The sequence below is a fragment of the Macaca nemestrina genome, chromosome 17 (assembly GCF_043159975.1).
Source record: "Macaca nemestrina isolate mMacNem1 chromosome 17, mMacNem.hap1, whole genome shotgun sequence".
Lineage (NCBI taxonomy): Eukaryota > Metazoa > Chordata > Mammalia > Primates > Cercopithecidae > Macaca > Macaca nemestrina.
The window spans coordinates 4,879,667-4,902,287 of NC_092141.1; the positions used below are offsets into that span (position 1 = coordinate 4,879,667).

The window sequence follows — 22,621 nt, forward strand, 5'->3', positions numbered from 1 at the left end:
AGTTGAGGGGTAACTTTTTAAAATCCTACTGAAGTTTCCAAAAATTAGCTCAAATGCCACCTCCTCAAAGGGCTCTTTAAGATAAATGTTGGGAAAAATGACTCCCTCTTCTGCATCACAAAGGCACTTTACCTATGTTCATGATTCAATTGACTGAGTAAAAAAATCACGGGGCCCCTAGTTCAAGCCCACACCGTTGTACCCTCTCACAGACACATCTCTCGGTTCATCCTCACACATCCATCCCAGCAAGGCCTAGAACAGGATTACTGCTTAAAGAAAACAGATACTGGGATGGCCGGGTGCAGTGGTTCACACCTGTAATCCCAGCACTTTGGGAGGCCGAGGCAGGTGGATCATGAGCTCAGGAGTTCAAGACCAGCCTGACCAACATGGTGAAACCTCATCTCCACTAAAAATACAAAAATTAGCCGGGTGGTGGCGGGCGCCTGTAATCCCAGCTACTTATTAGAAGGCTGAAGCAGAGAACTGCTTGGACCCAGGGGGCGGAGGTTGCAGTGAGCCGATATCACGCCACCGCACTCCAGCCTGGGCGCCAGAGCAAGAGTCTATCTCAAAAAAAGAAAAAAGATAACACACTGGGTGGGGAATGTCCACACCTCAAGAGTGAGCAGGAAGGCCTGGGGTGAGCTTATCAAACTCCTGCCAGGCAGTTGTGGGGGAAACCGTCATGAGGACCAGCCCCAAAACAGCTCATTCCCAACATACTCACTACGGACGTCCTTTTATCTTGGAGTAAGGTCCAAATTTCCCAAAATTCAATGACTGAACTGCTCCACACCTTTTCCTAATTTTCTAAACTTCCATAGGCTGAGCAATCACTCAGCCTGCCCTTTCAGACCAAGGGGCCGTATGTGTTTGAGCACGCACACATGTGGGTATGTGTGTGTTGACACAGGTCCACTCACTAGGAGACTTAATCCCATACATTCTCCACACGTTTCCCACCCCGAATACAAACACGAAAGCAGGGCTGTCTCTATAACTCCTCATTCTCAACCCTACACACAATTCTGCACGTTTAGCATCCAGCCAGAAACCTACAATTCTGACACCATTGTGCTGAGTGACGGGACAGTCCATTACCCCCGTATGTCAATGGTTCCTCTCTGGATCATCGACAAGAGGACAGCTATGGAGACATCTGGGGAATACTATGGATACCCTAAAAAGCCCAGCAGACACCTGAGCTTCTGGCTGGGGACCCAGGTGTGGCAAAAGGCAGAAGCAGTGGTCGCTATCTAAGGACATAAAACTTTATTGGAAACAAAGAGTGGGGTGCAGAAGATGGCTAGGAGTCAGGCTCTGTGGGAGGCGGTGGCTTCTCATCATCAGGGGGACAATCGATGAAGTCGGCCAGCATGGCAGCTGTGTCATCCTGCTCCTTTTAGGCACAAAGATACAAGATTCAGAATAGTCATACACACACACACAGAAGAATGATTCAGGCTGGGCAAACGTCTCCTAAGATAAGTGGCTGCCACCCACTCTCCCGGCAGCCCCACCTTCTCACCCAAGGTGCCTTCCCTGCCTGGCCCTCTCACCTTTTCCTGGAGAGCTTCAGCCTCTGTCTCTGTCTCCATCTCTTCCTCTGCAGGTGTCTCTGGTGGGGGCTGTACCCTGTCACCCCCATCCTCAGTTCCCTCCTCCAGCAGGGTTGGGGGAGCAGAGGGCTCTTCTTCAACAAGCTCTTGGGGAGGGGGGCCTGCCGAGGGGCTCCCCTCTTCCCTCTCCACCTCTCCCTGGGAGGGGAGCACTTCAGGGGCCAGGGTGGGAGCTGTGTCAGCCCCATGCTCCTCCTCTGCCCCTGGCTCCTCCACTTCCAACAGCAGCCCGGGTTCTGGTTCTGGCTCAGGCTGCACCTTTGGGGGAGACTCAGGGGGAGGCAGAGCTGGAGGCAGGGTTGGGGGTGGAGGTCCACCTTCTTCTACCTCCCCTCCTGCTGTGCCAAACTCCAGCTCTTCCACCTCTTCCAATTCTTCTTCCTCCTCCTCATCCTCCTCCTCTTCTTCTTCCTCTAACTCACCTTCTTCTTCCTCAAACTCTTCTTCAAACTCTTCTTCTTCCTCTTCTTCCTCTTCAAAATATTCCTCTTCATCCTCTTCCTCTTCCTCAAAGTCTTCTTCCTCTTCCTCTTCTTCCTCTTCTTCTTCTTCCTCTTCTTCCTCTTCCTCCTCCTCTTCATCACTGCTGTTGATATTAATAACCGTCAAATCCTCTTCCAGGGCTGGGGGTCCTCCCCCACCAGGAGTCCCTTCAGGGACCAACTGGGGTGGAGGGAGCGTCACAGGACCAGGAACAGGCGGGGGCGGAGGTGGGGGTGGCGGGAGAGGCCCTGGGGCTGCAGGAAGTTCTTCAGGCTCCTCCTTGGCTGGCACAGGAGGGGAGGCTGTTGGTGGCCCAGTGGGGGCTATAGGGGGTGGTGTGGCACCTGAGGGTGGTGGGGGTGGCAGGGGGGGAAGCCCCTCGGGCACGATCACCACGCTGTCATCAGAGTCACTTTCCAAGGAGATCTCCACATCAGATGCCTCCTCCTTATCATAGTGGACAAATGCTGGTCTGGGCACTCTCCCCCCAAAAGTTTCATCTGGGGGTATAGTAGGTGGGGGAGTCCCACTAGGGGCAAGGATGGGGTCCTCATTTGAGCCTGCCCGGTGGTTCTCGGGGCCAGGAAGAAGCCGGGGAGGGACAGACACTAGGCCTGAGACAGAAAGGCCTAGGTGGTTGGCTGTGGTGGGAGGTCCAGGGCGTGCCGAGGGCACAGGGCCTGCTGAAGGCATGGGTCCTGCTGAGGGCATGGGCCCTGCTGAGGGCATAGGGCCCACTGAGGGCATGGGGCCCGGAGGATGGAAGGGTGGGGCCCTGAAGGGCGATGGGGCCTCAGGAGGGGGAACTGGAGCAGGTGTGGGGCAGGTGGGGCCCATGGGCTGCAGGGGAGGAACCCGGGGGTGGGTCAGAGCAGCACAGGTCACCAGTGCTTCTGAGCAGAAAGAGGAGACCTGAGGAAAGAAGAAAGGGCAAGTGTGAGCACCAGGAAACAAGAGACTCCAGGAACCAAAGAGGGTTTGGCCCATCACAGTTACCTCAAGGCTATCTTCTCGCTGGCCGAGGGAGAAGGCTTGCAGGGCACAGGCAAGAGGAGGTGGGCAGCGAGGAGAAGGGGCCAGCAGCAGTGCCAGCAGCAGGCAGTAGAGTTCACGACGGCAGCGGGAGCTCGTGTACGGGGAGCTGCCTAGGACCTCACCCTGCTGGACACCCATGACCAGGGGGAGGACCAGATCATGCAGTCTCTGAAAAGCACAGAGCACACCTGGAAACATCCCCAAGACCACCCAACCCTTCTCCAGAGCCTACTCCCAGGTCTGAACGGACCCACCTCTGGGCCACACCCCCCAGTGTGTACAGAGCAGGGGCCCCTCCTTCCCGCATCTCCTCATTAGTGGACGAGGCTCCACTAACCCTGTGAGTCTCCTCCTTGATGAGAGGTCCACACATGAGGATGGTCCGGCTGAGGCCTGGGGAAGAAGAATGGTGTGTAAAGAGAAGGCTCCCAACAGGACTGACAGCAAGGGCTTCTGAAGCACATAGCCCAACGTGGGCATCAACTCTGCCACTGCCTATCTTGGCCAAGTCATTCAACTTCTCAACTAGAAAATGGGGATCATAAAAGTACCTGTACAGTATAGGGCCACTGACAGTATTTAATTGAGACAACGTAAGTAAAAAATTATAAATTTTATAATTTTGCATTTATATATTTGGGGACAATCAGTTCTCCCCTTCCCATGGGATAGGGTGGCAGGCAGTGAGATATATGGGACTCAGAGGAAAGTCATCCATTAACTGCACAGTATCCGACTAGTAACCTCTGTAGACAGGTCAGTGGTTACGGTGAGAGCAGGGAGCTCCTCCAGGCAGCCTACCCTACGGAGAATGTCGACTTCACAGGGAGGAGGCTTCCCCACGTGCTAGAACTCTGCCTGATAGAAAGTGGATGCACCAAGAATGTGCTGAACGCAGGAGGAAGCAGAGGCCTTGGAGGGGCAGTGTCAGCTACCAGAGTCCCCGGTCTAACCGCAGGACCTGAGGCCGCCTGCAGCCCTGGCAACAGGGCGGCTGCTTGGGCGCCTCCTCCTGGCCTCTCTGCAGGCTTCTGCCGGGCTCTGCATTTTACAGGCACCTTCCCCTTCACCCGCTGTTTGGGCGATCACTTATCACGGTGGACAAAGGCTGGTCTGGGCACTCTCCCCCAGAAAGTTTCATCTAGGGGTATAGTAGGTGGGGGAGTCCCACTAGGGGCAAGGATGGGGTCCCATTTGAGCCCCAGTGGTCCAGGGCACAGACCTCACCCACCTTTGAGTGCAGCCGCACACACATCACTGTTGGCATTGCTATCCCCTTTCCGGTGGCTTGGCGGGGCCATAGCTTCCCCCACATCCAGCTTTAGCTTCTTGGGGGCGCTGGGCTTCCCAGTCTGCAAACTCCCATCAGGGCTCCCCCGCGGGCTACGCAGCTGGTGGCAGAGGAAACATAAATCACATCCACAGGCAAACAAGAAGGCAGGACAGCCGCAGTAGACAGTGCTGAGCAGGCACATTTGGTCAAAGGGCACAGGATGAGTCCTGGGATGGAGCCGAGGCCTCCTCACCTTAAGGGCATCAGCTGGCGGTGAGATGTCACTGAGCAGGTGGGTGAGCAGGGCCTCTCCAGAGGCTCCTCCCTGAAGCATTCCCGCCGAGGCCCCACAAACCTGCACCCACAGCTCTAACACCGCGTACACCTTGGTCCGAACCGTGCTGTGCCATGAGCAAAGAGGACGGATATGAATGGAGTGTCAACATGCCAGAAGCCGCAGCCCACCTGCACCCCTCACCCCCTCTCATCTTTATTCCCTTCCTGGATGGTCACCTGTAAGGCCTCTCCTGGCCGGGAGAGAGGGAATCTCTACCGATGCTCCAGGAATTGAGGACCTGGGGAAGCAGGCGGCTGATCAGGATCCCAAAGCGCAAGAGCCGGCTTCCACATCTGGGGCAGAGAAGGAACAGTGACCCTTGTTTCTGGCACGCCCCCATCCCTTCACCACAGCCAGCCCAATCCCACTCACGCGAGGATGAGTGCAGACAGCAGGTCCAAGGCCTCAAGGTGGATAGAGGGCAGCAGCAGCAGCCGCAGGGGACCATCTCCATGCAAGCTCTGGAGAAAAAAGTGGCAAAGACAGAGTAGGGGAAGAAAGTGAGAGCCAGAGACAGAAACAGGGACAGACTATTTACATATGTACACATAGGTAAGAAACCTACCCCCGATCTCAACTCTCCCAACAAAATCAAACCCCTATCCTCTAAAACAGACCCTGGATGGAAGGTAAGAAGGATAGCTGGGCCTCTCAGCAATGACTCAGCTGATCCCCAAATCCACCCTCCCCCAAGGAAGCATTTGCTACACTCTGACAGTGTGCACCTGTGTTGGGACACACAGAGTAACAGTATTTGGACAAAAGTAGGAAGCTGTCTGGGACGATCCAGGATGACACTGTTCGGGGAGACTCAGGTCCCCAGTACTTTCCTGGTTGCCTGGTGTCCTGAGCAAGGGCTGTGAAGAGATGACAAATCCCACTTACAATATTCTTGCTACTGACGCTGAGGGTCCGGCAGATAAAATCCAGGATTTCCTGCACAGGGACGGACACGGGAGCTCCAAACTCAGAGCTAAAGAGAATCAGAGCAGGGAGACCCTCAGAGCAGGCTCCCTGGTATAACTCCCACACCCACCTTCATCTCCTTTCTCATGATGAAGGGGACACTCTCTCATCAACCCCTCCTGCTCCATGCCTCCGCTCCCTCCAACACCCCCACACACCTGAGCATGAGCCCTAGGCAGCGGGCCAGTCCCGAAAACCTCTGCCGAAGCCGGAGAAGGACATGGGCATCGCCATCTTCTGAGGACAGCAGCATCTCCACCCCAGGGCCTTCGTTCTGCACAGGAGCTGGGCAGAAGCACAACTACCCTGTACCCTGTCTTTCTTCCATCCCCTCCTCTGTCATTTCTGGTGGACAACCTGCCTGTATTCTAACCCATTATCCCCAAAAACCAACTGCCCCTTGTCTCTGGGCTCCCTCCCGTTCCTTCCTGCCACACTTCCTCAGCATTGTTGCACTGACTAGCAGCCCTGGTCCCTACCGGTCTCTGCTCCCTCATACAGGGCCCCCAGCAGGGTGTGCAGTGAGGCCAGCAGACTGTGTAGCTCCTGCTCCCAGCTCTCAGTGTGCTTCAGGCCTTGGGAAAAGCCAGCCCCTAACGAGGGCAGCCGGGAATAACACTCACAGGCCAACTGCGGGACAAAGGACAGAAACCTGGTCAGATGGGGATCCAGCCCAGCCACAGAACCCCCAGCCCCACTAACGCCCAAAAGAGATGGAGATCAGAGAGCTCTGAGGGAAACCTGAGATGGGACAATGAGGCCAAAGGACCCAGATGGGTACATGAAGGCAGGACAGAAAAGCTGAGGAGGAGCAGCAAAAGACACTCCAGACTCAGATCCCCGGGCTCTCCCTCTCCCTCCCTGCCCTTTACCTGTTGGAGCTGAGGGCTCAAGGCATCCACCCTAGACAGAAAAAATGAGGCCAGCTTGCCCTGGATGTGGAGGGAAAAAGGAAGAGGCCGGTGAGCCAGCTCTGAGAGCCAGAGATGTACACCCCATCTGTTCCCAGCAGCAGACTCTAAGCCCAGGTCTTGTTTTTCCTGTAGACACAAGAAGCAAAGCCCTCTATGGGGCATCAACACCGGGCACGGACATGCTTTCATGGTAGAAAGACTCCTCAACGCCAGCTCTGGTCCTCGGCTTCCTGCCTGCAGGGAAAGGCGTCTGGCCCTGTCCCACAGACAGCTGGGCTTCCTCCTTGACAGTTTTTGCAAAAATTTTCCCTCAAGTCAAAAGGACCTAGTACTAAAAAACAATCTCCACACTCCAACTCTACCAGCTCACACACAAAAATGAGGGTCCAAGCTGGAAGCTAAGACACTAACCAGAGGTACGAGGGCAGGACAAGGTCAAAAAAGAAGGCTGGCCGCTAGAGCAGAAGTAAGGCAGCAAGTCTCGGGGTAGCGATCTGTCATTCAGCACTTTCTCCGCATGCTGTGTGAAGGTGCTAGGGCAGGAATGTCTAACCTGAGAACCACAATTTAGTTGGGTATACAATCAAAGGGGCCTGTGAACATGGATGGGGAAAAAAATTACTCCCACTAACCTATTTGTGAAATGTAGTGTTTTCTTTACTTATAAATGCAGACAAATAGCCACAGCAGTATCAGCAATACCTGTGACTGTCACTAATAGAATCATTTTCATGTCACATTATAATTGTAACACATCCTGAAATATCATTCACATGAATCACTAATTTGCAATTACAGTTGATGTAAGACCTGCTCCTAGATCTTATTACTTAACATGTCAATAAAAAAGCACAGGCTGGGTGCAGTAGCTCACACCTGTAATCCAGGCACTTTGGGAGACCAAGGCAGGCGGATCACTGGAGCCAAGGAGTTTGAAACCAGTCTGGGCAACATGAAGAAACCCTATCTCTACTAAAAATACAAAAACTTAGTCGGGTGTGGTGGCATATGCCTGTAGTCCCAGTTACTTGGGAGGCTGAGGTGGGAGGACCGCCCAAGCCCAGAACCGAGATCACGCCAGTCAGTGTACTCCAGCCTGGGTGATGAGAGTGAGACCCTGTCTCAAAAAGAAAAAAAAAAGGCCGGGCGTGGTGGCTCATAGCTGAAATCCTGGCACTTTGGGAGACTGAGGTGGGCAGATCACGAGGTCAGGAGTTCAAGACCAGCCTGGACAACATGGTGAAACCCCGTCTCTACTAAAAATACAAAAATTGGCAGGGCGCGGTGGCTCAAGCCTGTAATCCCAGCACTTTGGGAGGCCGAGACGGGCGGATCACGAGGTCAGGAGATCGAGACCATCCTGGCTAACACGGTGAAACCCCGTCTCTATTAAGAAATACAAAAAAAAAACTAGCCGGGCGAGGTGGCGGGCGCCTGTAGTCCCAGCTACTCGGGAGGCTGAGGCCGGAGAATGGCGTGAACCCGGGAGGCGGAGCTTGCAGTGAGCTGAGATCCGGCCACTGCACTCCAGCCTGGGTGACAGAGCGAGACTCCATCTCAAAAAAAAAAAAAAAAAAAAAATACAAAAATTAGTTGGGCACGGTGGCAGGCACCTGTAATCCCAGCTACTTGGGAGGCAGAATTGCTTGAACCCAGGAGGCAGAAGGTGCAGTGAGCCGAGATCACGCCACTGCACTCCGGCCTGGGTGACAGAGCAAGACTCCTTCTCGGGGGGGGGAAAAAAAAAAAAGAGTAAGGCAATAAGACAAGCATACAGAAAAACAAGAATCTGGAGCCAACACTGGCAACACAGAGAGAAGGGGAAAGAGCAGGCTCACGTTTTCCCCGAGACATCCTGGTGGCGCACACCTGTACCCTAGCTACTTGGGAGACTGACACGGGAGGATCACTTGAGCCCAGGAGTTCAAGGTTACAGTGAGCTACAATCTTAACACTGTGCTCCTGGGTCACAGAGCGAGACCCTATCTCCAAAAAAGGCTCAAAAAGCTGGGCTGAGGCCAACAGAAGTCTGCTTATGTGACTGCAATAAAGCAGTGTACGGTGAAGTGACATGGCTCTAACCACAGGTCTGCCCTGGCTGACTCACAAAGCAAACCAAAGTGATGGCTCCCTTGGAACAGTTCACCCAAAATGCGCACACCCAGAGCACGTCCTGGGGCTCTCTCAAGAGTGGCTTAGTCTCTTCCCACCCATTCCGAGGAACTGCTCATCAATGTGGCAAGCCGAAGGAAATGAGTTCAAGTCTCTGCAGGAATTGACCTCATGGACTCAGAATGCTTGATTCACATTACTTGGGAGGAGTAACCCTGAGCTTGGAGTCTGCAATTACCCTGAGAGTATCTGGGGAATGTAACAGAAAACACACAGAAATGTAACAGAAAACACACTTCAAAACGGCAATTACCAGTTTCCCTAAGTACTAGTCTGCTAGACTGTCCAAGTGCAAATGGCCCCTGCAGCCTCTGCATAACAGATTCTTATCTGAAGTGCTGGCAACCGACAAAGCCAAATCCTCCACACCCTCAACAGAGGGAAGTTCTCCAGATGACCTTTTTTTTTTTTTTTTTTTTTTTGAGACAGGGTCTCACTCTGTCACCCAGGCTTGAGTGCAGTGCCACGGCTCACTGTTTTTAGTTTTTTTTTTTTTGAGACAGGGTCTCACTCTGTTACCCAGGCTACAGTGCAGTGCCACGATCTCCGCTCACTGCAACCTCCGCCTCCCAGCTTCAGGGGATCTCCTGCCTCAAAGCTCTGAGTAGCTGGAACCACAGGCGCGCACCACCAAACCCAGCTAATTGTTTTGTATTTTTGGTAGAGGTAGGGTTTCACCATGTAGGCCAGGCTGGTCTCAAACTCCTGGCAGATGACACTTGATTCTTAGGGAAATAAAGGTAGACACTCCCTGCAAGGACACAGGAACATTTGTTTGTTTGGAAAGGGTACTCAAAATGCAGGCCTTAAGTTCGATGGTCTGACGAAAGGTTGTGAATTATAGATAAATTCTCCTGACTACTCACACTGAAACTAAAAAAGCAACAGCAAAAGAACACTTAGCATTCTAGTCTCCTTAACTCTTACTATTCACACTTCTACCCGGTAAGTAACATTCAATTTCCCCTTTCATGGGGGGATGCAGGTAGATAAAGGTAATACCGAACAAAGCTGAATCAAAATAGACTTTTGCAGTAAAACCAAACCTTTGTTCAGGGACAAACTGTGGGCCTGTGTCATTTGAGAGGTTAACTTACAGAACATTTGACAAGATAACCAATTTTTACTAAACCTAGTAAAACCTCAGTAAATAACCTCTGCTAAACTTTAACAAAATCGATAAGTCACTCCAAATACCTTCTTGACAAAAAGTCCCACCCTGCCTACCCAAAGAGTCTATGAGCTGTGATGAGTGGTGTTCGCATGAAAACAAGGAACCAGCAAGGACACAACCCCGTGCTCACCCAGAACCAGCATCTGCTCAGGCACTTTTCAGATACTGCGAGTAACCAGTTACTAAAGCCACAGCAGGTACCACTCCCTGATCACAGCGCTCAGGCCAGTGGAACTCTGACTCACAGTCCTTCCCAGGCCAGCAAGCTACACAGCCACTAACAATTGGTTAGAGCTGCTATCTGCCCCGGTTTTACAATGACCAGATAATACCACCTTTGCTTACGTCACTTAAGTCCCTCTCCGCTCGCTGGTTTTCTCCTCTGTAAAATGCAATGATACCAATTCCACAGAATAATTACAATGATAAAATGGACAACACATCTTACACACTCAGGAGAGTGAATGGCAGTGGGCACCCACTAGACCAGTTCCCTTTCCCTCCAAGAGCTTACTTTCTTGCTTTGGTCACAGAACCACATTAATCTCACTTTCTTTTTTTTAGTTTTTGGAGACAGAGTCTCGCTCTGCCACCCAGGCTGGAGTACAGTGGCACGATTTCGGCTCACTGCAACCTCCGCCTCCTGGGTCCAAGCAATTCTCCTGCCTCAGCCTCCCGAGCAGCTGGGACTACAGGCACACACCGCCACGCCCGGCTAATATTTTGTATTTTAGTAGAGGCGAGGTTTCACTGTGTTGCCCAGGCTGGTCTCGAACTCCTGAGCTCATGCAATCCACCTGCCTTGGCCTCCCAAAGTGGTGGGATTACAGGCGTGAGCCACCACGCCCAGCCTCATAACCTCTTTCAAGACAACTTGAATAGCAAACTCCCCCTTGACTAACAATACTAACAGCCAATACAGTTAACTCCACCAGTTAAACAAAAAAATTACTAATTTGCCACAAATTCCAGCTCTCTAGAGATTTGTGCTTCCATCTTAGTAAGCAGGTGTCCAATCGTTTATCAAACCAATGGTGAATATAACAAAATAAGAGAGAACATTTAATCTACAGGGAACACCTACTTGTTCTTAAGTACAGCTGGCATCCAATTATACCACAAACAACAAATGTGCCAATTACAAATGGCCCTTTAACTGTGACTGCTTCAGTAGAATCTGTAATCCATTCATGTATGTTATTGCATCTCCTTAAAAACAAAACTGTAATTCCTCTCCTGACCTCCTCCATCATCTGACCCACACAGACCCTGTTTGTACAGTTACCTTGTATGCGTCATGACAACTGGCAGGAAGGGGTCAGGAAGTGACAGAGGGAGTTTAAACAGGAATATATGCAGAAAGAAGTGTTGGGGCAATTGTCCTAGGGAAGTGATGGGTCAGGAAGCATTCCCAGAGAAAATTACAAGATCTTCAAAAATAAAGTAAAGGCTGGGTGGGTGCGCAGGTGGCTCATGCCTATAATCCCAACACTTTGGGAGGCTGAGGCAGGAGGATCACATGGGGCCAGGAGTTCAAGACCAGCCTGGTCAACATGGTGATACCTTGTCTCTACTAAAAACACAAAAATTAGCTGGGCGTGGTGGCATACGTCGGTAAGCCCAGCTACTCGCATACGTCTGTAATCCCAGCTACTCAGAGGCTAAGGCACGAAAATCACTTGGAACCCGGGGGGTGGAACTTGCAGTAAGCCGAGATCACGCCACTGCACTCCAGTCTGGGCGACAGAGACTCTCTCTCAAAATAAAAATAAAATGGCCGGGTGCAGTAGCTAATGCCTGTAATCCCAGCACTTTGGGAAGCCAAGGCAGGCGGATCACAAGGTCAAGAGATCGAGACCATCCTGGCCAACATGGTGAAACCCCGTCTATACTAAAAATACAAAAATTAGCTGGGCGTGGTGGTATGCACCTGTAGTCCCAGCTACTGGGGAGGCCAAGGAAGGAGAATTGCTTGAACCCAGGAGGAGGAGGTTGCAGTGAGCCAAAATCACACCACTGCACTCCAGCCTGGCGACAGAGTGAGACTCCGTCTCAAAAAAAAATAATAAAGATATGATGTGAAGATTAAAAACTAAAAAAAGATTTTAAAAAAGGAATAAAGTAAGATAGAAAGGGGGCCAGGCACACTGGCTCACACCTATAATCCCAGCACTTTGGGAAGCTGAGGGAAGAGGATCACTTGAGGTCAGGAGTTCAAGACCAGCCTGGGTAACATAGCGAGACTTCCTACAAAAAAATTAATAATTAGCCGGGTGTGGTGGCACACGCCTTAGTCCCAGCTACTTGGGAGGCCGAGGTGGGAGAATTGCTTGAGCCCAGGAGGTCAAGGCTACAGTGAGCCAAGTGTGTGCCACTGCACCCCAGCCTGGGCAACAGAGTAAGACCTTGTCTCAAAAAAAAGACAGGATGGTAGAAAAGTGGGCAGGGCATTTTAAGAGATACAGAAAAGGCAAGGCAGAAAAAGGAAGGAGCCCATGGTTTAGAGTCTGGCTTAGGCATCAAGCAGATACAGGTTCCAATGCCTGCTGATCTTAGGCAAGGTTCTTGATTCCAATTTCTCTGGAAGAATGAGGATTCAGTGAGATGAGTGCTACAATGTGGTAGAAGTGTAGCTGTGGAGATTGGTCACTTTAAAGGATAATCAGAAGATAGGTGCTGAGGAATCTCAGGACAGGAATCTGAGGTAAGAGCTCTCAAGGCTTACACTGGTGAGGAGAGGAGTGCATAAATACTTACTTTGAGAGAACCACAAGCCCGAGGGAAATAGGTCATACAAGCCTTCATTCCTTCCAATGCTGACTGCTCACACTATAGGAAAAACAAAGTGAGAGGCCGAGAGCACCATATCACCATATTCCATCTCCCCCAGCACCCGGCAAGGGCCCTTCTCCAGAAATCACTTTTTCTCAGCCCCTCCCTCTTCTCACTTCTTCAATCCTATTCCCCAGTCATTTCCATCAACAAATTAAACAGTGTGAGAAGGTGAGGACTGTGTGGGGGACATAGGGAAGGGCCCGGGGAGACATCTCACCTCTGGCCTGAGGCCCAGCAGGGAGGTGAGAAGGCCAGGGAGGTGGTTCATGGAGATATCCCGGAACAGTGCAGGCAGCTGGGCTGCATATCGGAGGAGGTCCCTCAGGACAGCCACAGCCAGCTCCATTGTGGCAGGCGGGTCCTGGGTCTAAAGAAAAAATAGTGTCTTGTGCTTCCAGCCTCACCTCGACTGTCACCAAAGAGCAGCAGGAGGCACTGCAATACAAGCATTCTGAGAAACACCAGTTAATGTCAGCATGACCATCCAAGCCACTACCTGGCGGAAAAGAGGGCACGGAGGCATGGAGTATCCAAGAGTAACATCTCTGTCTACAGAAAGGACATGTGTTTACGTTTTACTATTAAGGGTTCTAGGGGTATCTGGGGTCCCAGGAATTTGTGTGGGGAAAAAAAGAGTAACAAAGCCATACCTTAAAGACCTGATTAACTGGAAGAGTTTTCTTTTCTTTTTTTTTTTGAGACAGAGTCTCACTCAGTCAGGCTGGAGTGCAGTGGCACGATCTCGGCTCACTGCAAGCTCTGCCTCCCGGGTTCACACCATTTTCCTGCCTCAGCCTCCCGGGTAGCTGGGACTACAGGCACCCACCACCACGCCAGGCTAATTTTTTATATTTTTAGTAGAGACGGGTTTTCTTCGTGTTAGCCAGGATGGTCTCAATCTCCTGACCTCGTGATCCGCCCGTCTCGGCCTCCCAAAGTGCTGGGATTACAGGTGTGGGCCACCGCGCCTGGCCGAGTTTTCTTTTCTTTTTGAGACAGGGTCTTGCTCTGTACCCCAGGATGGAATGCACTGAGGCAATCTCAGCTCACTGCAACCTCTGACTCCCGGGTTCAAGCGATTCTCATGCCTCAGCCTCCTGAGTAGCTGGGATTACACGCATGGACCATCATGCCTGGCATATTTTTGTATTTTTAGTAGAGACAGGGTTTTGCCACATTGGCCAGGCTGGTCTTGAACTCTCGGAGTCATGTGATCCGCCCACCTCAGACTCCCAAAGTGCTAGGATTATAGGCGTGAGCCACGGTGCCCAGCCCCCCCCCCCCCCTTTTTTTTTTTCACTTTGAGACAAAGTCTCACTCTGTCACCCAGGCTAGAATGCAGAGGCGCAATCTCGGCTCACCGCAGCCCTAGAAGAATTTTCCAATGATCTCATACTAATGTTCCCTGCTAGAAAGGGAGAAGAGCACTTTTCAGACTGAAAACTAAGCCTCAGTCATAACAAAACTGCCCCACCTCTTTGAGGTTGCTACTAGCTGGCTCAAACTCACCCTGGAACTCATGGAGAAAAAAAGTTTGAATTTAAAAGGACTTCCTTAGAAAATTAATATATATCTAAGGAAAAAGCATCCAGCACATATCTCCTGCTAGACGAGAGGAGGCTATGTGTCAAAAAAAAGAGAATACTTACGAAGCAAAAACAGGCAGGCCTACCAACGACACACAGGCCCTCATCACTGTCCAGTAATCCTACCGCATTTCTCTCTGGTTAACTCTGCTACTTAAGTTTTCTCCTCCAACTCCCAACTCGCTACTTCTCCCACCACTGTCACCTGCTTAACCTTGCTCATAACTTCACAGAAAAAACTGAAGCCCAGAGATAATTACAAGGAACTATAAAAACAGCAATTACTTTTGCACCAACCTAATAAAACAGCCTTCGCTTCCCACTCCCAAACCTCGAAATTTCATCTTCACACTATCCACTCTCTCCTGCCCTCTTCCTACCCAAAGACAGTCCCTCCACTGTGCTTTCAATACTGTCCCCTCCCTTCCTCTCAGAACCTTACACTTTCACTGGCTTTATCTCCCTTGAATTTCTAACCAGTCCCCATCACACGGACCCTTCCCACTGACATTTATACAGCTCAAGTCTCTCCCATCTTAAAAAGGCTTGTCTTTTTCATTTTATTGATTGACTGATTTTGAGATGCAGTTTCCCTCTGTAGCCCAGGCTGGAGTGCAGCGGCATGATCTTGGCTCACTGCAACCTCCGCCTCCTGGGTCCTCGTTCAAGTAATTCTCCTGCCTCAGCCTCCCTAGTAGCTGGGATTACAGGCACACGCCACCATGCCCGGTTAATTTTTGTATTTTTAGTAGAGATGGGGTTACACCATGTTAGCCAGGCTGGTCTTGAACTCCTGACCTCATTATCTGCCTGCCTCAGCCTCCCAAAGTGCTGGGATCACAGGCATGAGCCACCGAAAAAGTCTTTTCTCGAGCCCATACTTCACTTGCCAAATCCCAGTAATCACCCCATTTCTCTCTCTCATCATCCATTAGAGCCCAGCATCTTGAAAGGATTTCCCATCTTCCCTCCTTCCGTTTCCCTTCTCCCATTTGCTTCTCATCCCGAGCCAGTCTGGCTTCAGCATCCACTGCTCCAGCAGAACCACTCTCACTATGGTCTTACCACCCATGCTGCTAACCTGATCAACGATTCTCAGTCTGCATCTTGTCCCACCTCAGGAGGCACATACAGAAATAACTCCTCCCTCATCCCTCAAGGGGTCTTCACTTGGCCCCCTCCAGCCCACAATCCTGGTTATCTTCTTCTTGCTGTTGGCCTGTCTCAGTCTCCTTCGTAAGTTCATCTTCCTCTACCTGACCATTAAGTGTGATGTGCTTTAAAATCCAGTCCATAAAAGGACTTATTTTGATAATCTCATCCTCAGTTTCAACTGCCATCTAAACACTGAAGACTCTTCCCCCTAGTAAAAGATGCCAGGCCAGGCACGGTGGCACACACCTATAATCCCACACTTTGGGAGGCCAAGGTGGGAGGACTGCTTAAGCCCAGGAGTTTGAGACCAGCCTGGACAACATAGCAAGAACCCATCTGTACAAAAACATTTTTTTAATTACTAGTGGGTGGTGGTGTACGCCTGTAGTCTCCGCTATTGGTGGGGGCGGTAGGGGGTACTGATGTCAGCACGAAATGTCAAGGCTACAGTGAGCCATAATCACAACACTATATTCCAGCCCGGGTGACAAAATGAAACCATGTCTTAAAGAAAAAAAAAGAACAAAAAAGGGCTGGGATTGGTGGCTCCTGTAATCTCTGCTATTGGTGGGGGCGGTGGGGGGTACTGATGTCAGCACGAAATGTCAAGGCTACAGTGAGCCATAATCACAACACTATATTCCAGCCCGGGTGACAAAATGAAACCATGTCTTAAAGAAAAAAAAAAGAACAAAAAAAGGGCTGGGATTGGTGGCTCCTGTAATCCCACACTTTGGAAGGCCGAGGTGGGTGGATCACCTGAGGCCAGGAATTCAAGACCAGCCTGGCCAACATGGCGAAACCCCGTCTCTACGAAAAATACAAAAATTAGCCAGGTATGGTGATGGGCGCCTGTAATCCAGCTATTCAGGAGACTGAGACAGGAAAATCGCCTGAACCTGGGAGGCGGAGGTTGCAGTGAGCCAAGACTGGGCCACTGCTCTCCAGCCTGGGCCACACAGCTAGACTCCATCTTAAAAAAAAAAAAAAAGGGCCGGGCGCGGTGGCTCAAGCCTGTAATCCCAGCACTTTGGGGGGCCGAGACGGGCAGATCACGAGGTCAGGAGATCGAGACCATCCTGGCTAACACGGTGAAACCCCGTCTCTACTAAAAAATACAAAAAACTAGCCGGGCGAGGTGGCACGCACCTGTAGTCCCAGCTACTTGGGAGGCTGAGGCAGGAGAATCGCTTAAACCTGGGAGGCAGAGGTTGCAGTGAGCCGAGATCACGCCACTGCACTCCAGCCTGGGCGACACAGCAAGATTCCATCTCAAAAAAAAAAAAAAAAAAAAGAAGTATCTTCAACTAGAACAGGAATCAGCAAATGATGGTCTTTGGGTGCCTGTTTTTGCATAGCCCACAAACTAAGAATGGCTTTTACATTTTTTTTTTTTTTTTTTTTTTTTTTGAGACGGAGTCTTGCTCTGTAGCCCGGGCTGGAGTGCAGTGGCCAGATCTCAGCTCACTGCAAGCTCCGCCTCCCGGGTTTACGCCATTCTCCTGCCTCAGCCTCCCCAGTAGCTGGGACTACAGGCGCCCGCCACCTCGCCCGGCTAGTTTTTTGTATTTTTAGTAGAGACGGGGTTTCACCGTGTTAGCCAGGATGGTCTCGATCTCCTGACCTCGTGATCCGCCCGTCTCGGCCTCCCAAAGTGCTGGGATTACAGGCTTGAGCCACCGCGCCCGGCCGGCTTTTACATTTTAAAGGATTGGAAAACAAACAATATACAATAGAAACTATATGTGGTTCAAAAAGCATAAACACTTCCTATTTGCAAACATATACTTCACAGAAAAAGTGCTAGACTCTGAGCACCAAGAAAGCAGGGCCACGTACATCTCGCTGTCTCCCCAGAGCTTGGTACACCCCGGGCCTGCCGTATGTGCTTAGAAATGCTTGTTAAATAACTAAGTGGAGATGTTACCAAAGGATGTAAAAGTAGGGGAAAAAATTAAGACGTTAAAAGAGTAACAAGTATGACCAACCCACAACCAACCTTATACTGAACAGGAAACAGTTGAAAGCATTCCCCTTGACAATAGGAACAAGACAAGGACGCCCACTTTCACCACTTCTATTCAATACAGTACTGGAAGTCCTAGCCTGAGCAATTAGACAAGAAAAAGAAAGAAAGGGCGTCTAGGCCAGGCGCAGTGGCTCACACCTGTAATCCTAGCACTTAGGGAGGCCAAGGCAGTCAGATCACCTGAGGTCAGGAGTTCGAGACCAGACTGGCCAACATGGCGAAACCCTATCTCTACTAAAAATACAAAAATTAGCCAGGCGGGGTGGCAGGCGCCTGAATCCTGCCTACCTGGGAGGCTGAGGCAGAAGAAATGCTTGAACCCAGGAGGCAGAGGCTGCAGTGAGACAAGACTGCGCCACTGCACTATAGCCTGGGCAACAGAATGAGAGACTCCATCTAAAAAAAAAAAACCAAAACAAAAAAAAGAAGAAGAAATAAAGGACATCTAAATCGGCAGAGGAAGTCAAACTGTCGCTATTCACCAGTGATATGAACATATACCTAGAAAACCCTAAAGACTCATCCAGAAAGCTCCTAGAGCTAATAAATGAAGCCAGTGAAGGTTCAGGATACAAAATCAATGTATACACATCAGCAGCACTGCTGTACGCCATCAGCAACCAAGCTGAGAATAAAATCAAGAACTCAACCACTTTTACAACAGCTGCAAAAAAATTAAAATACTTAGGACTATACCTAACCAAGGAGGTGAAAGATCTCTACAAGGAAAAGTACAAAACACAGGTGAAAGAAATCATAGACGACACAAACAAATGGAAACATGTCCCATGCTCTTGGATAGGTAGAATCAATATTGTGAAAATGGCCATACTGACAAAAGCAATCTACAAATTCAACGCAATTCCCACCAAAATACCACCATCATTCTTCACAGAACTAGAAAAAACAATCCAAAAATTCACATGGAACCAAAAAAGATCCCACAAAGTCAAAGCAAGGCGAAGCAAAAAGAACAAATCTGGAGGCATCACATTACCTGACTTGAAAATATACAACAAGGCTACAGTTACCAAAACAGCATGATACTGATATAAAAATAGGCACCTAGACCAATCGAACAGAAGGGAGAACCCAGACATAAAGCCAAATACTTACAGCCAACTGATCTTCAACAAAGCAAAAAACATAAAGTGGGCAAAGGACACCCTTTTTCAACAAATGGTTCTGGGATAATTGGCAAGCCACATGTAGAAGAATGAAACGGGATCCTCATCTCTCACCTTACACAAAAATCAGCTCGAGATGGATCAAAGACTTAAATCTAAGACCTGAAACCATAAACATTCTAGAAGATAACATCAGAAAAACCCTTCTAGACATTAGCTTAGGCAAAGAGTTCATGACCAAGAACCCAAAAGCAACAAAAACAAAGATAAATAGATGGGACTTAACTAAAAAGTCTCTGCACAGCAAAACAAATAAAATCAGTAAACAGCCCACAAAGCGGGAGAAAATCTTCACAAACTATGCATCTGACAAAGGACTAACATCCAGAATTTGCAAAGAATTCAAACAAATCAGCCAGAAAAAAACAAATAATCACATCAAAAAGTGAGCAAAGGACATAAACAGGCAATTCTCAAAAGAAGATACACAAATGGCCAACAAACATATGAAAAAATGCTCAACATCACTACCATTTGATCCAGCAATCCCACTACTGGACATCTACCCAGAGGAAAAGAAGTCACTATATGAAAAAGACACTTGCGCACAATATTTTATAGCAGCACAATTCACAATTGCAAAAATATGGAACCTGCCTAAATACCCATCAGCCAACAAGTGGATAGAGAAAATGTGGTATAGGCCAGGAGTGGCGGCTCATGCCTGTAATCCCAGCACTTTGGGAGGCCAAGGCAGGCGGATCACGAGGTCAGGAGTTCGAGACCTACCTGGCAAACATGGTGAAACCCCATCTCTACTAAAATTTTAAAAATTAGCCAGGCATGGTGGTGCACACTTGTAATCCTAGCTACTCAGGAGCCTGAGGCAAGAGAATTGCTTGAACCCAGGAGGCAGACATTGCAGTGAGCTGAGATCGTACCACTGCACTCCAGCCTGGGCGACAGAGCGAAACTCTGTATCAGAGATAGATAGATAGATAGATAGATAGATAGATAGATAGATAGATAGATAGATAGATAGATAGAAAGAAAATGTGGTGTATATATACCATGGAATACTACTCAGCCATAAAAAGGAACAAAATGATGGCATTAGCAGGAACCTGGATGGCATTGGTGACCATTAATCTAAGTGAAGTAACTCAAGAATGAAAAACCAAACATCATTACGTTCTCACTTACAACTGAGAGTTAAGCTACGAGGACGCAAAGGCATAAAAATGATATAATGAACTCTTGAGGGCTCGGGAGGAAGGGTGGGAGATGGGTGAGGGATAAAAAACTACATATTGAGTACAATGTACACTGCTCAGGTGATGGGTGCACCAAAATCTCAGAAATCACCACTAAATAAATTATCCATGTAATCAAACACCACCTGTTCCCCCAAAACTACTGAAATAAAAATATACATATAGGCTGGGTGCAGTGGCTCACACCTGTAATCCCAGCACTTTGGGAGGCTGAGGCAGGCGGATCACTTGAAGTCAGGCATTTGAGAGCAGCCTGGCCAACATGTTAAAGCCTCGTCTCTACTAAAAATACAAAAATTAGCCAGGCATGGTGGCAGGGGCCTATAATCCCAGCTACTCAGGAGGCTGAGGCAGGAGAATCACTTGAACCCAGGAGGCAGAGATTGCAGTGAGCCCAGATCATGCCATTGCCCTCCAGCCTGAGTGACAAAGCGAGACTCCATCTCAAAAAAAAAAAAAAAAAAAAAGGTTTCTATTTGAAGCTTATCCTCTCCACTATCAGGGAATTGTTTTCCAATTATTCTGTCCTCAGAACTACATGTTCAAGTTGAAAAGAACATGCCACATCCAAGATGGGGAATAAGGTGGGGGAAGAGGAGGAAGTAGGGCAGCAGCTGAATCCTCACCTGTAACACCTGCTGAATGCTCCGAAGCCAAGACACACAGTGCTGCTGGAATAGCTCTGTGGGGCTCTCCCCTACCAGCAGGGACAGCAGACACAGGCCCTCGAACCTTCGAAGAAACAAGAGAGTCATGATAAGTGGGCAGAGGCTAGACTTCCGAGACAGCGACTGACTGCTCTTTTATTCTCACTAGGCTACAGAAAGACTTCACTCCCAGTCCACTGTGGTTTCCAACTCCCGAAATACTTGGAGTGAGGAGGAAGAAGCAAAGAAAGAAGGCAGCAGAGGTAATCCCAGGGGAAATAGGACGTCTGGGAGCTGGAAAAGGTAGGGTTCAAATCAAGTGAGCTCACACAAGGAATGTAACTGTCCACATTCTTGGGAATAGAGAGAGGTCTTGAATCCTGGGGGCAGTGACAATGAAAGGAAAGATGTACATATGCCCACTTCCTAAGGGAACACGCCCCTGGAGAAGAAACAGGGCCAAAGACTTACCGAGTTTTGATGGAACTGAGACGTGCATTACTGAGACTCACCAATGCCCCAAGAGCTGAAAGGTTCTGGGGGAAAGAAAACGGGGAAGCGAGTCACAAACGGGATGTTAAAAATGCAGAAGATTCTCCAAGCCCTTCTCTGTCCCAGCACCCAGGAAGCCTTTCTGAAGTCGCACCTCCTCTGAGGCCAAAAGGCCATCCCATTAGAAGCCTTAGGCTTTTCCCTTTTTCCTGTGGGAAAGGCTGTTTCTCCGCCTTTCCTCGAGTTATATTTCACCTGATCCCTCCCCCCATGCCCCACCCAAGTAGTCCCAAACAGGACAGCCCAACTAATCCTACTACCAGACTTCAAAGATGGGTCTGCTTCACCTCTGTATGTCTGGACAGCACCTAACATAGGATACATCCATAAATGCTTTTGCTGAATGGACACTGAACTCATCCATTATCCTTCCTTCACCCTCAAACAAATCCTCCTCCTCCTGTTCCTGGCTTCCTTACAGCTGTAAAAATGCCAACATAGACCGAGTCAACCAGAATCCTCCTTCCAGTTCTCCCCTTCTCTCACATTCTGGAAGCCCACGAAAGATGTTTCCTCAACAGCCTCCCAGGTAACCTCTCCATGCCCCGAATGGCCAGCCTCCTCTCATGGCACCCGCATCTCCCTAACAGCATGCATCGCTCCTTCTTCCAACACACACACTATGCACGAGATTAGGTGAAGGAATACAGAGCTGAACAAAATTAATAAGGTGTCTCCCTTTTGTGGAGGGAAATGTTTATTCATTTGTTCAATAAATATTTACTTCACATGGCTGGGAGCAGTGGCTCATGCCTGTAATCCCAGCACTTTGGGAGGCCAAGGCGGGCGGATCACGAGGTCAGGAGAGCGTGACCCTCCTGGCTAACACGGTGAAACCCCATCTCTACTGAAAATACAAAAAATTAGCCAGGCGTGGTAGTGGGCGCCTGTAGTCCCAGCTACTCGGGAGGCTGAGGCAGGAGAATGGCGTGAACCCAGGAGGTGGAGCTTGCAGTGAGCCAAGATGGCGCCACCGCACTCCAGCCTGGGCAACAGAGCCAGACTGTCAAAAAAAAAAAAAAAAATTTACTTGACATATACCTCATGTGAGACCTTGTTTTAGGTGCCAGATGCTTATTTTCTAGGTAGAAGAAACAGAAAATAAACAACTGACAAAGTAAATACATAGTATATCAGAGGGTGCTAAGAACTCCAAGGAAAAATAAAGCAGAGTAAGGAAGGAAAGGAGTGCCCAGAGTAGGTAAAGAGGACAGGATTTAATGTAGGAGAATAGGTACAAAAAGCATCTCCAAAAAGGCCATTTAGGCCAGCCTGGGCAACAGAGTGAGACTGTCTCAAAAAAAAAAAATCAATCAATCAACCAATCAATAATAAAAAAATACAATGTTGGCAGGGCGCGGTGGCTCAAGCCTGTAATCCCAGCACTTTGGGAGGCCGAGACGGGCGGATCACGAGGTCAGGAGATCGAGACCATCC

The 22,621-nt window shown here is 49.6% G+C and overlaps 1 protein-coding gene across 3 annotated transcripts in view; it reads right to left on the reverse strand.

Moving 5' to 3' along the window:
• Window positions 1-1,255: 1,255 nt before the first annotated feature.
• LOC105472246 (proline, glutamate and leucine rich protein 1) overlaps window positions 1,256-22,621 on the reverse strand; it is a 31,171-nt gene continuing 9,805 nt past the window's right edge. Inside the window, exons 2-17 of one of the 3 annotated variants that reach the window (XM_011725313.3) lie at window positions 21,104-21,168; window positions 20,612-20,717; window positions 13,032-13,181; window positions 12,737-12,808; window positions 6,592-6,651; window positions 6,199-6,349; window positions 5,878-6,004; window positions 5,639-5,726; window positions 5,126-5,214; window positions 4,930-5,046; window positions 4,670-4,817; window positions 4,375-4,534; window positions 3,481-3,536; window positions 3,105-3,269; window positions 1,566-3,020; window positions 1,256-1,405 (exon numbers count right to left, since the gene is read on the reverse strand). In XM_011725313.3, coding sequence (XP_011723615.2) covers window positions 1,313-1,405; window positions 1,566-3,020; window positions 3,105-3,269; window positions 3,481-3,536; window positions 4,375-4,534; window positions 4,670-4,817; window positions 4,930-5,046; window positions 5,126-5,214; window positions 5,639-5,726; window positions 5,878-6,004; window positions 6,199-6,349; window positions 6,592-6,651; window positions 12,737-12,808; window positions 13,032-13,181; window positions 20,612-20,717; window positions 21,104-21,168 — 3,102 coding nt within the window. In that variant the 3' untranslated portion in view covers window positions 1,256-1,312. Of the gene's footprint in view, window positions 1,406-1,565; window positions 3,021-3,104; window positions 3,312-3,480; window positions 3,537-4,374; window positions 4,535-4,669; window positions 4,818-4,929; window positions 5,047-5,125; window positions 5,215-5,638; window positions 5,727-5,877; window positions 6,005-6,198; window positions 6,350-6,591; window positions 6,652-12,736; window positions 12,809-13,031; window positions 13,182-20,611; window positions 20,718-21,103; window positions 21,169-22,621 lie in introns of all 3 variants that reach the window. The other 2 variants (XM_011725337.2, XM_071082183.1) reach the window with 2 other exon arrangements.